The sequence below is a fragment of the Mytilus trossulus genome, chromosome 6, assembly GCF_036588685.1.
Source record: "Mytilus trossulus isolate FHL-02 chromosome 6, PNRI_Mtr1.1.1.hap1, whole genome shotgun sequence".
Lineage (NCBI taxonomy): Eukaryota > Metazoa > Mollusca > Bivalvia > Mytilida > Mytilidae > Mytilus > Mytilus trossulus.
In genome coordinates, this window is record NC_086378.1 from 30,272,059 (window position 1) to 30,285,939 (window position 13,881).

Below are 13,881 nucleotides of genomic sequence, written 5' to 3' on the forward strand. Positions count from 1 at the left end.
AACAACAAAAACCCTAAAAAGATTTACAAAAAGTTGTATTAAAAGTTTATACAAAACAGGTAAAAAAAACTAAGAGTTTTTATGATATTGTAAATTATTGTAAGCACTTAGAATCTGGTAGAAGTAAAAATTCGACTAGAACTTAATGTCTAAATTGATACTATAATTTTTAGATGGAACTCTTTGATATTTTTTAAAGTGAAATATCTAGCTGGTTATTTTTTCAAATAGATAAACTATGTACACATTTACATATTCAGAACATGTTTCTTAGCAAGTAAATTAGCACACAACTTAAAGCAACGACTTGACCAAGACATAGAGAAGTTAGGGAAAGATGACGAAAAGAAAATGTATGTTGAGAAACTGGAAAAGGCAAAAATGACACCGGAGGACTTATTGTGTATAGAGATAGCAGGATTATGCCATGATATAGGTATGCAAAAAATAAAAGCAGGTACCAATATGAAATCAAAACTATAACTCGGAAGAACAATATCACAATGCTTAGATAATTTAAAAGGCACTTTTTTACAGATGAAATAAAGACTAATTTTGAAATACCTGGGGATACTTTGGTGAAAACTAAGTTAATACTGATCAATATACACAATACAGTTTGGTTAACTATGTTGAAGTATCTACTGTATTCAATTTAGAATAATGGATAACATTGCTAACTGGTTGAATTCTTTTCTTTTTATTATTCAAAATTGATATACGTGATTTGCCTATCATCATAATGTAACGTTGCGCCTAATTGGATCCCTAACTTTACCTATTTTGTTTTCATAATTTTCATAGCATTCGTTGAACATCTAATTTCTTTGTTCAACTGTCCCCACGAAATCCACGAAAATTGGTATCCAACGAATAATAATGAATCCACAGTATCTAAATGGTTTATATTTCTCTAATTTGGAATAGTTCAACCTTAAAAAGTTCGATTGTATATATTGCAGTAAAAAAATCATGGTCAACTTTTTACACATTTAGACTTTGACGGAGAGTTGTCTCATTGGCACTCATACCTCATCTTCTTATTTATATTTACGGAAAAAATGAAAACCAAACTTATTGAAAATGAACATAAGATATAAAACAAACACCAGTAGGAATAAAAACTCGAACTAAATGACTCAAAATTGAAAAAGACCAGGGGAGTCCGCTAGTATCTGTTACAATGCTTGCATCATTCGACATTTAATCAAACATTCGTTTGTAATAAACATACATAATTCAAGGCCAAGACTTTTTCAATAGTAGTAGTTATAAACATTTTGCTATGTAAGACACACGACAGAGTTCAAACATCGTCACTGAATTAGAAACAAAAACACTCTGTCTATCAAGCGAAACATAATGGCAGCTGGTTAAATTTTAACCTACTGACATATTAAATGCTTTATATTTATTAAACGTAGGTTTGATGACGTAATACGTCTCTCTCTCTCACCAAAACAAGTGTTGTTATAAATTCCTCTTTTTTGCCTTTCGTAGGACACGGGCCATATTCACATTTGTTTGATCGATTGTTCAACAAAGCGATGAAAAAGAAGGACCCGAGTACAGTGGAATGGCAGGTTTGTAGTTACAATTTTTTGGATATTTAATATTATAACCTTTCTAAACTTTAATGTTCGGGTCCTATTTACATGTATTATTTTCTACGTATAAAACAATCACAATTTTAGAATATCAACAATGGCCTAATTACAGACGTTGAGGTACAGTGAATGGACATAGTTTTCATTAGAATAAAAGAAGACATCATTTTGTAAAAGATCATGCTTTCCTTTGTATTTACCATCATCGGGAACGATCACAGTCCAATATTTGAAAGTATATATAAAATTCTAACATGACGTCCTTCAAACGCTTTGAGTACACACCCGTGGTAAAATATGAATATATTGCTTGGGCTGTCCCGATCGTACTCCCACGTCATATGCTTTTTTGTGAATGAGGTAATCGACGTCATAGAACAATGACGTTAGAATAGAAGCATTTACGGGAAAATACACGCTTGTAAAACCAAAAATAATCACAACAAGGAAACGTTATTAAACGATGCCAAAATGCGGTATAAGCATTTTTTTATATACATATAAGACATATAAGTAAATAATCATTTAAATTAATCCAAAACTATCTTAATACGTTATTTTAAACAGTTCAAATCATGTCACTCATCCAGTTTGCTCCGTTCTTTTACGCCAATTTAATAGTGCGTTTATTTATGGGAACGGCAAATATTTGCCTCTACCTAGAGCGCTTTGATTCAAAAAAATTGACGTATTTGTCCTATTAGAATCGAAATAATTCATGGGAGCTTGAATATATCGTGATTTTACCACGGGTTGTCCCTTAATGCCGATATTTTACCCCTCGCTATCGCTCAGGGTAAAATATTTGTCATAAAGGGCCAACCCGTGGTAAAATCATGATATATTCAAGCTCCCATGAATTATTTCTTAATTAATTGAAAGAGCTGTAGATTTATATAAACAAAATAGACAAAACTAAAAACCAACTCCATTTAAAGTCAACTTCGCCTGTAATTTGAAAAAAGGTGAATTGCAAATAATACCAGTAGCGAATTGCTGACTACTAAGGTGATGATAACACCGGGAACTGGAAGTCTACCAGTAGCACTGTCGACACAAGATTTAAAATTGGATGATGTTTATTATTTATTTTGTTTTCTGTAGATGTTAAAACACATAAAAAAAAATCTACAATATCAAAGTATTTTCTTTTAAATGAGTGTCATATGAGTCTATTCTGGTTGTCTAACAGAAATATCATATAACGTATAAACGAAAATTTAACGATTTTTTTTATTAAAACTGTATCTGCTGAGACAACAACATATTTGTCACGGTAGCAGGACACATGTTTATATAATATGGATTTTTTTTAAAGTTAAAGTTTAAGTGATCATAGACCCATTCAACATTAGGATCATGATGTATAACAACCTCGCATCCAACAGTTGTTTTAGTGATGACTACAAACGACCTGTTTGAGTCGACGTTTTCGGAAATAAAGTTATAAAAGAGATGCGAAAGAAACCAAAGGCATAGACAAAGTAAAAAGTCGAAAACGAACAAACAATGCTATTGCATAAAAAAACGAAGGGTAACCGAGCTTGCTTCACATGAGTCACCTGCCGTCTTATAGATTAGATAATCACGGTACTTTTCTATCCGTTTCTAGTTCGTTTCTGTGTGTGTTGCATTTTAATGTTGTGTTGTTGTTCTCCTCTTATATTTAATGCGTTTACCTCAGTTTTAGTTTGTAACCCGGATTTGGTTTTTTCTATCGATTCATGAGTTTCGAACAGCGGTATACTTCTGTTGCCTTTATTTGAAACGTTAAAATGTCATTTTTAAAGAATAAATTACTGGGTTAATCTTTATAATAAAAAAAAATTACAGGAAAACATAAGTAAGTCAAATAGAAACAGACACATGCATAGTTTAACAGTGAAACAACGAAAAGAAAAAAACTAACACCAATTGAAAACGGATGATCTATGTGCTCAGGAAGAGTCAGCAGCTCCTTAGCCAATAGTAATACCTGTCGTGTTGCTCATTGTCATTTTAAATCGGTGACAATAATTATAACATTGATACATTTGGTGCGTCTGAACCGTATTTACCAAATTTTAATACAAGTGTTTTTTCTATGTTAGCATGAAGATGTGTCAAGTAGGATGATAGATCATATGATTAAAACAAATAAGGATCTTCAAGAAGAATTTGTAAACAGATTTCCGTCAGATTGGAAGGATAGAGTGAAATTCATAAAAGACCTCATCGAAGGAAATAAGGTTGATCAATCTCTATAAATATTCAAAAGTGCACATGTTTCTATGTACCAGAAATGTTCAATTATGGTGATAATTCAAGGGAAAAAATTAAGCTGATAATTTATGCTTTCTTTTCATTTAGTTACAGGTAACTGAAAAATACAAACTATTTTTGGTAAATCTCTATGATCTTAAAAGTTCCTCAAATTTAATATTGAGATTATATTGTAATTTCATGAGCTATTCCCTTTCCGTAAGGCATTCTATATAATTTTAATCTATAACCAGACATATACTAGTATTCAAGAAACATTAAGCTATGATTTATTTGTGTTCATAAACCGTAATTTTATGACCAGGGTATTTTCTATATGTGTCATTCCCTGCGTTGTGTTTTCGTAATTTTAAGCAAAGTTTACTTATTCACATCTATATGAATATCTGGTTTCAGACTTAGTAATTGTTTTGGGATACTTTATCATGATATTAATGGTTGGTAAACGTTATCATAACATTTTCCTCTCACAAATTACTCGTCCTCGAATATAATCGGAAGTTTCCATATCATATTATAATTCGTTTTCCAGGAGAAAACAGATAAGAAAGCAATATACTACATGTATGAGGTAAGTTCATAGGTGTATTTTTTTCTAGGTTATGAACTCTGATATTTAAACTGTTGAGGGCACACTATATCAAACTATATTGAAAGTAAACGTGACCAAATATTGTTAAAATAATCGTTAAAAATGTTTACTCATACGAAAATTTGAATGACGCCAATAACATATATCTGTAGAATAAAATAAAAATAAAAATCATACGTATAGCAAAATAAGACATTTTCCTGGTAGGATCCTAAAATATTTAAAAATAAGTTGCATATATTACACAAGGATATTAGTGTGTTATCAGCAATCCGCAATATATGGTGTAAAGAACAGTTTGATTTGACAAGGCTTGAATAAAAATTTAAAAATTTGAAGAAAAAAAAAGGAATGTTTTATTTTGTATTTTGTACATGTCAAATAATTGGAACACATTCCAGGTTAAATCCACCATGTTACGTAAGGAAATACTTATAGGAATGTATGCAGACGTTTTCAAAACAACGAAATAATTATTGAATATCCGTGAAAATGCATCCTCAATCCTCGAAAATTGATACATACCAAAATAAATGAATCTACGGTAAATCTGTCAACTTACATAATTAATAAATGTCCTCGTTTAGAGATATAAGTTCTACCTCACCTCCGAAAAAAAAATAACAACCAAACGCCAAATTAATCTCGAGTCGAATTTTTAAAATTTGAAACCTTCTTCAGATGAAGATTTTAGTGGACAATGTGTTACAAATATTATTATTGTCTTTTGACATTAATTGTAGATTGTAGCAAACAAGCGGAATGAGATAGATGTTGATAAAATGGACTATTTTGCTAGAGATTGTCATGGACTCGGAATGAAAAGTAACTTTGACCATCTTCGTTACATCAGTCAATGTAGAGTGGTGTTCTCCAGTGATAAACCTGATGAAACGACTATTGCTGTTCGAGACAAGGTTAATATACAATTGTTTATACACGTTCATATACATGATATAGGATACTATACAAAAAGGTCTCGACATTATCATTTTATTGGCCCCGAGTACACTGTAGAGGCATTTATTGTCGAAATGCACATCTGTTGCAGTGCAGTATTACTGGTACCGTTAATTTTATCATATGAAAGAACTGGTATATGGGATTTATCATCATATGTATACTGAAAGTTTATTTCAAATACGTTATTAAAATGTTCACCTTTTTCTACCAAAATATGAACGTAATCTTATATTACACAATTACTGTCATTTAAATTTCAGTAAAGATTAAAAGTACAGCACAAAAATAGAGAAGATACTGATATGCCTTTTTAGTTTTTTCTACTTTTTTTAGGTCTAGCCATATGTGTACGTGCCACGTCCGAGTTCAGAACTTCATCAGTGATTTTTTTTATTTTACTGTTTGTCCTTTTATCCTGTGTGATATATTGGTGATGGGTCATTTATCGACTCTCCAGACAAATTGAACCACTACCTATAATACAGATAAAACTGTAATATACAGTTGTAGACAGCATGACTTGTAGATTATTATAGAGTGTGATTTTACTGCTGGCTTCATTCCTCGTTTGCCTATACAGAAATACCCTGTTAGTTATAGTTGTATCCTAAACAAAACACTATATGACAATACCTCTTAATTGCTTGCTTGATAACTTCTCCTTCACTGCAGGAAGAGTATAATCTGTATGAGCTGTTTCATACCCGAATTGGACTTTTCAGAAGAGCTTACTACCATAAAGTAAATAAGGCAATCGAATTAATGTAAGTAAGAAAAGGCATTAAAGTATTATAAATCTTCTAAAATCATTTATTAATTTTGTTTTATACCCATAATATATGTTTATGTTGCACACTCTTTTTGTCAATTAAACGCAACCATGAACTTTTGTATCCGAAAAGGCCTCGAATCAGTAAAATTATGGAGTAATTCGTTCTTACCAATGTGAACAGAACAATTATAACGATTATGTACCCATTAGCTGTCTTTCGATGTATTCTTATTTAACCACAAGTGTGTACTCAGAACGTTAAATTAGAATATTTCAATATAGAAATGATACCTTAAACAATGACAAATTATATTGTTCAATGGGAAAACAAAATCAAGGTAGAAACTTAGTTATGGTTTAAAAATCAAATATTTTTGAGGAACATTTTTCTCTAATAAGAAAAGAGTAGCATATTGTATTGAATTTATTTAGTAAGTGTATCAAAAACCAAACTATGTTTGAATAAAAATTATAGTAAGATTTGTGAAATCGTATGCTTCTATAGACATTCCCTTAATCAGTTGAATACCGTTTTTTTGTTTGCAATCACAAATATTTGGTTACATTTTTAATGACTGTATGATCCAAAATTGATCTAACCCTAATCTTAGTTATCAAGTTTGATCTTACCATCAATTGTTATAAAAATAAATGTCTGTTTAACTATAGGTACCAATCGTGAACGTTATTTTACAGGTTAACTGATGCCCTTGTTGCAGCTAACGACCATCTAGACATACCAACTGATGAAAGGTAGGTATAAATATTCAGAGATTATTTACTATGTAAGTAAAGGCAACATTGATAATTACACATTGAGATTGATATGCACATCAATGATGAATGTCCATGAGATGATTACTAATTAGCTGTCTTTCGAATTATTCTCATTTTCCACAAGTGTGTACTCAGAACGGTAAATACGAATATTTCAATATAGATATGATACCTAAACAATGACAAATTATTTTGTGCAATAGGAAAAGAAAATTAAGGTAGAAACTTAGTTATGGTTTGAATATCAAATATTTTGAGGAACATTTTTCTCTTATAAGGAAAGTGTAGCATATTGTATTGAATACATTTAGTAACTAAGTGTTTCAAAAACCAAACTATGTTTGAATAAAACCTGAAGTAAGATTTGTGAAATCGTGTGCTTCTATAGACATTCCCTTAATCAGTTGAACACCGTTTTTTTTTTTTTTTGCAATCACAAATTTGGTTAAATTTTAATGACCGTATATCCCAAAATTGATCTAACCCTAATCTTAATGTTCAACGTTGATCCTGGATTTTTAAATGATATGAGAATAAGTATCTATTCAACTTTAGGTACCAATCGTGAACGTTATTTTACAGGTTAACTGATGCTCCTGTTGCAGCTAACGACCCTCTAGTCATACCAACTGATGAAAGGTAGGTATAAGTGTTTAGAGATTATTTACTATGTAAGTAAAGGCAAAATAGATAATTACACATTGAGATTAATATGCACATCAATGATGAATGTCCATGAGATGATTACAAATTAGCTGTCTTTCGAATTATTCTTATTTTCCACAAGTGTGTACTCAGAACATTAAATACGAATATTTCAATATAGATATGATACCTTAAACAATGACAAATTATTTTGTGCAATTGGAAAACAAATTAAGGTAGAAACTTAGTTATGGTTTGAATATCAAATATTTTGAGGAACATTTTTCTCTTATAAGGAAAGTGTAGCATATTGTATTGAATACATTTAGTAACTAAGTGTTTCAAAAACCAAACTATGTTTGAATAAAAACTGAAGTAAGATTTGTGAAATCGTGTGCTTCTATAGACATTCCCTTAATCAGTTAAACACCTTTTTTTTTTGCTTGCAATCACAAATTTGGTTAAATTTTAATGACCGTATATCCCAAAATTGATCTAACCCTAATCTTAATGTTCAACGTTGATCCTGGATTTTTAAATGATATGAAAATAAGCATCTATTCAACTATAGGTACCAATCGTAAACGTTATTTTATAGGTTAACTGATGCTCTTGTTGCAGCTAACGACCATCTAGCCATACCAACTGATGAAAGGTAGGTATAAATGTTCAGAGATTATTTACTATGTAAGTAAAGGCAACATTGATAATTACACATTGAGATTAATATGCACATCAATGATGAATGTCCATGTGATGATTACTTATTAGCTGTCTTTCGAATTATTCTCATTTTCCACAAGTGTGTACTCAGAACATTAAATACGAATATTTCAATATAGATATGATACTTAAACAATGACAAATGATTTTGTGCAATGGGAAAACAAGCTTAAGGTAGAAACTTAGTTATGGTTTGAATATCAAATATTTTGAGGAACATTTTTCTCTTATAAGGAAAGTGTAGCATATTGTATTGAATACATTAAGTAACTAAGTGTTTCAAAAAACAAACTATGTTTGAATAAAAACTGAAGTAAGATTTGTGAAATCGTGTGCTTCTATAGACATTCCCTTAATCAGTTGAACACCGTTTTTTGTTTTTTATGCAATCACAAATTTGGTTAAATTTTAATGACCGTATATCCCAAAATGGATCTTACCCTAATCTTAATGTTCAACGTTGATCCTGGATTTTTAAAAGATATGAAAATAAGTATCTATTCAACTATAGGTACCAATCATGAACGTTATTTTACAGGTTAACTGATGCTCCTGTTGCAGCTAACGACCATCTAGCCATACCAACTGATAAAGGGTAGGTATAAATGTTTAGAGATTATTTACTACGTAAGTAAAGGCAAAATTGATAATTACACATTAAGATTAATATGCACATCAATGATGAATGTCCATGAGATGACAAATTCGACAGATTAATATCTTGGTCTCCGGAACTCAGGTCATTATAATGAATTGCGGTTCCTGCAACCAACATTCGTAATAAATTTCATGATATAACATCGTTTTTTGCTACCCGAGTTTCTTAAGGTAATCTGTTGCATATTTGTTACGTTTATATTTATAGGGTAACAATTTCACTGCATCGTTTGTCTTTTTTGTAGATTGTTTCAATGTCTTCTTATCATTTCAATAAATTTTTCACCATTTGACTAAATTTTGTGATGAGAGAAGGTGGATATTTTTCTTGTTCAATTAATGACTTAAATCTTCAATACGATATATTTTAATTTTTAAATATGACATTTCAAACCAAATTGAAAGACTAATGAGTTCTGTGTCTTTTTTTCAAAGTTTGTAATAGATTCAGGTAAGAAAATGATAATTAGATATGTGCGCATAAAAGCGCGCATAAATCTTATTGTATAATCATAAATTCTCAGTGTGTAATTTCATCTAGGTGTGTATTTCTTGAAATCTCAGTGTGTAATTTTCAATTTTCAGTGTGCGTTTCGTCATTTTTTTTTGTAATCACAGTGCGTTTTTCTGAAATATCAATACAGTTTTTAGTCTCACTGTGCTATTTTTAATTCTAAGTGTGAACGTTTTTTTCGAAAAATGGTTTAAACAAAGGTCCGACGGGAACAGCTTGTAATACCGTATCCTGACTCATAGAAGGTATACTATTCCAATATCAGGTTCAAGTTTTGAAAAAAAATTTGATTATAAGGTCTGTCTGAATAAAGTCTCCTATTTAGTTGCAATAACATCTACTTGAAACATCATATGCATAATATGAAAAATATTTCAAATTTGGAATTTCAGCTAGGTTTACAGTTTAAAGAGCAATAAAAAGTGACATTTGGAGATTTGGTCACATTTCATGTTTGATCATGAAATCAATTGTCAGTTGAATATGTTTAATGAAATTTCTAATTCCGAATTTCCAAGCAACTAATTTAAAAATTCAATATTTAGTTCAAGTGTTAAAACGGTAAAAATGAGTGAGGCTTATCAACATATGTCTGCATATGAGAAGTTAACTGACAGTATCGTTGATGATATCCTGAAGAGTACCAATAAAGAGTTGACAGAGGCAAAAACTCTGATAAACAGGATTTATAAACGGAAGCTTTATAAACTTGTCGGTCAAACAGCACCAAAACAAGTAAGTCACATTAAGCTAGAAATTGTAAATCAGCGATTTTTCTGTTTAATTTTCCCATTTAAAAAATCGATCAAATTTGCATCTTGGAGTTGAAATCTAAAATCTGCTGTTTTGTGTACTTTTCACACTCGAAATAAAAGAATGAGTTACTTCCATGCACTTATCACTTGCTATAGATTTCAATTTGAATAAGGACCTACACGATGAAGGTCTTGAAACACGTGTCGTATGTATTTCCTTTTTTTAGTTGTCATAAAGAAGAAAAAGTTTAGATAAAGCAAATATGGATTACCTTTTCAATACGACGAGGAATATATGATGATTGAGAACAGTTCGATAAAACGGGCACTAGCTGCGAATTCATGTTCACCGATGTTAATTATAATATTTGATTTATAACAATGCAAAACATTTATTCAAACTATCAAAAGTCTAAAATAAACAATTTACAGGGCATGGGCACGATAATTTGTAGCTTTGTTTCGTGTGTATTTTAGTCTCGATGCCATCTAATTAACTATCGAGTTGACTTCTAATGACCATATCTGCGATGTAAACATGAATATAGATATAAATAGATTTACCAACTCGTGCAATTATATTATTAATTTCCTATTTTAGATTAAAATATATGTTTATCATCGTTTTTACCGGTCCAAGAATTATTTTTTTTTTGTGAATCGAATCAGTCTATAAAATGATTTACCTTTGGTTCCCTTACACAAGCACAATGCATGCGTTATCCATCTCTAGCTAAGGCGTTAATTAAAGGTCACATGAATACGGATTCAATAAGGCCACAGTTGTTCTTTCATTAAATGGAAGAAGACAAAATGAGGACTATATTGCCAAAGTATTTTGTTCATAAGATCAAATGAGTTGGTTAACCTACCGATAAATTGTTAACCCATAATAATTTCACAATGGAATTACACACAATGTCTATGTTTATCTTTTTTGTATCATCAATGTTATTCTTTCCAGAATGTTGCAGAGCAGAAGCTTATTGAGATTGAGGAGGATTTATTACAAGATGAGGAACTGATTACAAAAGATGATTTTCAAGTACAGGTAATCATCGCACTATATACTTTTTCCGAACGAAATATTAGCTAAATTTCATTTTATATACGTCAAAACATACCTGTAATACTGCATCCTGTTTTTCGAAGCGCTATTATGACTTGGACACGTCCTACGATCATTAAAGAACATATATGTGTCGTAAGTGTGTTTATCAAACATATAGTAAGTTAGGAAAAGACGTAGTAGTCGTCCTTGGTTTAGGACACAAATTAAAGTGTCGTTAGATGCTTTATTAGAGGTCCTAGTTTAGTATATATTCCTTAATAAGACATTTGCCTAAAAAAGGATTTACGACTTCGGCCTATATATATGTTCATTTTTGGAGTTAGACAAATACTTTTGAAGATTGAAGCCGTTTATTCGCAAGTATAGTTTATCACGTCCGTTACATAGGCGCTTGGGGTTGGATCCCACTTTTTTCTAAAAAAAAAAAAAAAAAAAAAAGATTAGCAAAGTATCATTACAGAACGTAATTAGATTTATCATGCATATATGTTATGTCATTAATTGTGGTGGCCAATGTGATGCAGTAATTAATGAGTATCTTAAAATGACAACTAAAGGATCACAAGTTATGTAATTCATAATTTCATAATACTAGTAATATTTTATTTACAGAAACTCACGTTTTCTTATGGAATGAAAAAGAAAAACCCGATCACATCAGTATACTTTTATAAGAAAGGGAGTTTTGAATGTTTCAAGGGGGAAGAACCCACAAAGGTAATATATATAAAAAAATATATAATTAATAATGTGTGGTATGATTGCCAATCAAACAAATCTTCACAAAAGAACAAATGATGATTTTTTTACATAACATTGTTCTTTGTTATCATTTTGTTTGTCTTTTTATCATGTAACTATGTGTTGTATTTATCTTGATATAGAAAAAAAACATGTGGTATGATTGCCAATGAGACAACTCTCTACAAGACACCAAATGACACAGGAATTGTGTTCTTTCTTTGTTATATTGGGAATATTCTAATTTGGAAAGCGATGTTAGTTTCAAAAAAGGTTGCCATTTAATTTTGTATTCCTTCATTTGAATATATTAATTATTCATTGCTATGTATAGAATGAAAAATGATGTATAATAATGATCGGCATACTTTAGATAAATGTTACGTCCTGGTTGATCCAACTTTCAATGTTAAATAGCAAAATACAAAGATGAAAATCCCTTAATAAAATTGAACATCAAGACGATCATTTAATGCATCATAGTTCAAAATGCATTTCTCTGTTTTCTTACAAAATACCAAACTCTTAAATCTGAGAATTTTTATTATCAGTCTATGTGATATTTGATTCTGGATAAGACAATGAAGGCCGTTACGTAAATCTTGTTTTTATAATTTTATAAAAATAAAAAAAAACATCGATGGAACATCATTATATGAAACTTTTGCACCAGTAAGATGTTAGAAAGTATAGTTATATATTTTTCTTCAGACATCCTTGTTTTTGCCTTCTGGAGATTTTCAAGAAGAAATTGTATTTGTATATTCAACAAGCTTAGACGACAAAAAGTTCAACAAACTTTCATGGAAGTGGGATGTTATGAAAATAATGGAAGATGCAAAGGATGCTATAAAAATAATGGAGGATGCAAAGAATGCTATGAAAATAAATAAAGACGCTAAGGATGCTTTGAAAATAATTGAAAATGCTGAGGATGCTATGAAAAGAATTGAAGACGCGAAGGATGCTATGAAAAGAATTGAAGACGAGAAGGATGCTATGAAAAGAATTGAAGACGCGAAGGATGCTATGAAAAGAATTGAAGACGCGAAGGATGCTATGACAAAAATTGAAGACGCGAAGGATGCTTTGAAAATAATTAAAGATGCTAAGATGGCTATGAACAAAACTGAAGACGCAAAGGATGCTTTGAAAATAATTGAAGATGCTAAGGATGCTATGAAAAAAATTGAAGATGCTAAGGATGCTTTGAAAAAAATTGAAAATGCTAAGGATGCTATGAACCAAAATGAAGACAGGAAGGATGTTTGGAAAATAATTGAAGATGCTAAGGATGCTATGAAAAAAATGGAAGACGCGCAGGATGCTTTGAAAAATAAAAGACGCTGAAGATGCTTTGAAAAAAATTAAAAACGCTAAGGATGATTTGACAATAATTTTAACTGCTAGGGATGCTTTGACACAAAGATTTCAAGAAGCCTTTAATGTAACAACTCGCTACAATATCTGTAGTTTCTTTTAGCTGATTGTGGGTACAAAATACAGTTTGTAAATTTATACTCATCGAAAGACTTATTTTTACTTGTTTGATTATAATATTATCATTTGTTTGAAGTAGTAACCAGGAACTATAAGGTTCATGAAGATAAAAGATAATTTCGAAAATTCGATATGATCAAATTTATAAGCATAAGAAGAACAAAGAAAATATCACATGTAATTCACTGTTAATATTATATAAGGCATATACAAGCTAAAATTAAGCCTTTGTTTAATTCACTGTTAATTTTATATACGGCATATACAAGCCAACATTAAGCCATTGTTTAATTCACTTATT

General features: G+C 30.4%; 1 protein-coding gene across 1 annotated transcript in view; it reads left to right on the top strand.

The window, feature by feature from the left end:
- LOC134722477 (deoxynucleoside triphosphate triphosphohydrolase SAMHD1-like) overlaps nt 1-13,430 on the top strand; it is a 29,621-nt gene extending 16,191 nt beyond the window's left edge. The window contains exons 4-17 of the mRNA XM_063586097.1: nt 261-436; nt 1,501-1,583; nt 3,698-3,835; nt 4,402-4,440; nt 5,205-5,378; nt 6,097-6,188; nt 6,893-6,949; nt 7,556-7,612; nt 8,217-8,273; nt 8,880-8,936; nt 10,058-10,247; nt 11,232-11,318; nt 11,952-12,056; nt 12,792-13,430. Of these exons, the coding sequence (XP_063442167.1) occupies nt 261-436; nt 1,501-1,583; nt 3,698-3,835; nt 4,402-4,440; nt 5,205-5,378; nt 6,097-6,188; nt 6,893-6,949; nt 7,556-7,612; nt 8,217-8,273; nt 8,880-8,936; nt 10,058-10,247; nt 11,232-11,318; nt 11,952-12,056; nt 12,792-13,430 (1,951 nt within the window). The remainder of the gene's footprint in view (nt 1-260; nt 437-1,500; nt 1,584-3,697; nt 3,836-4,401; nt 4,441-5,204; nt 5,379-6,096; nt 6,189-6,892; nt 6,950-7,555; nt 7,613-8,216; nt 8,274-8,879; nt 8,937-10,057; nt 10,248-11,231; nt 11,319-11,951; nt 12,057-12,791) is intronic.
- Nucleotides 13,431-13,881: the final 451 nt, after the last annotated feature.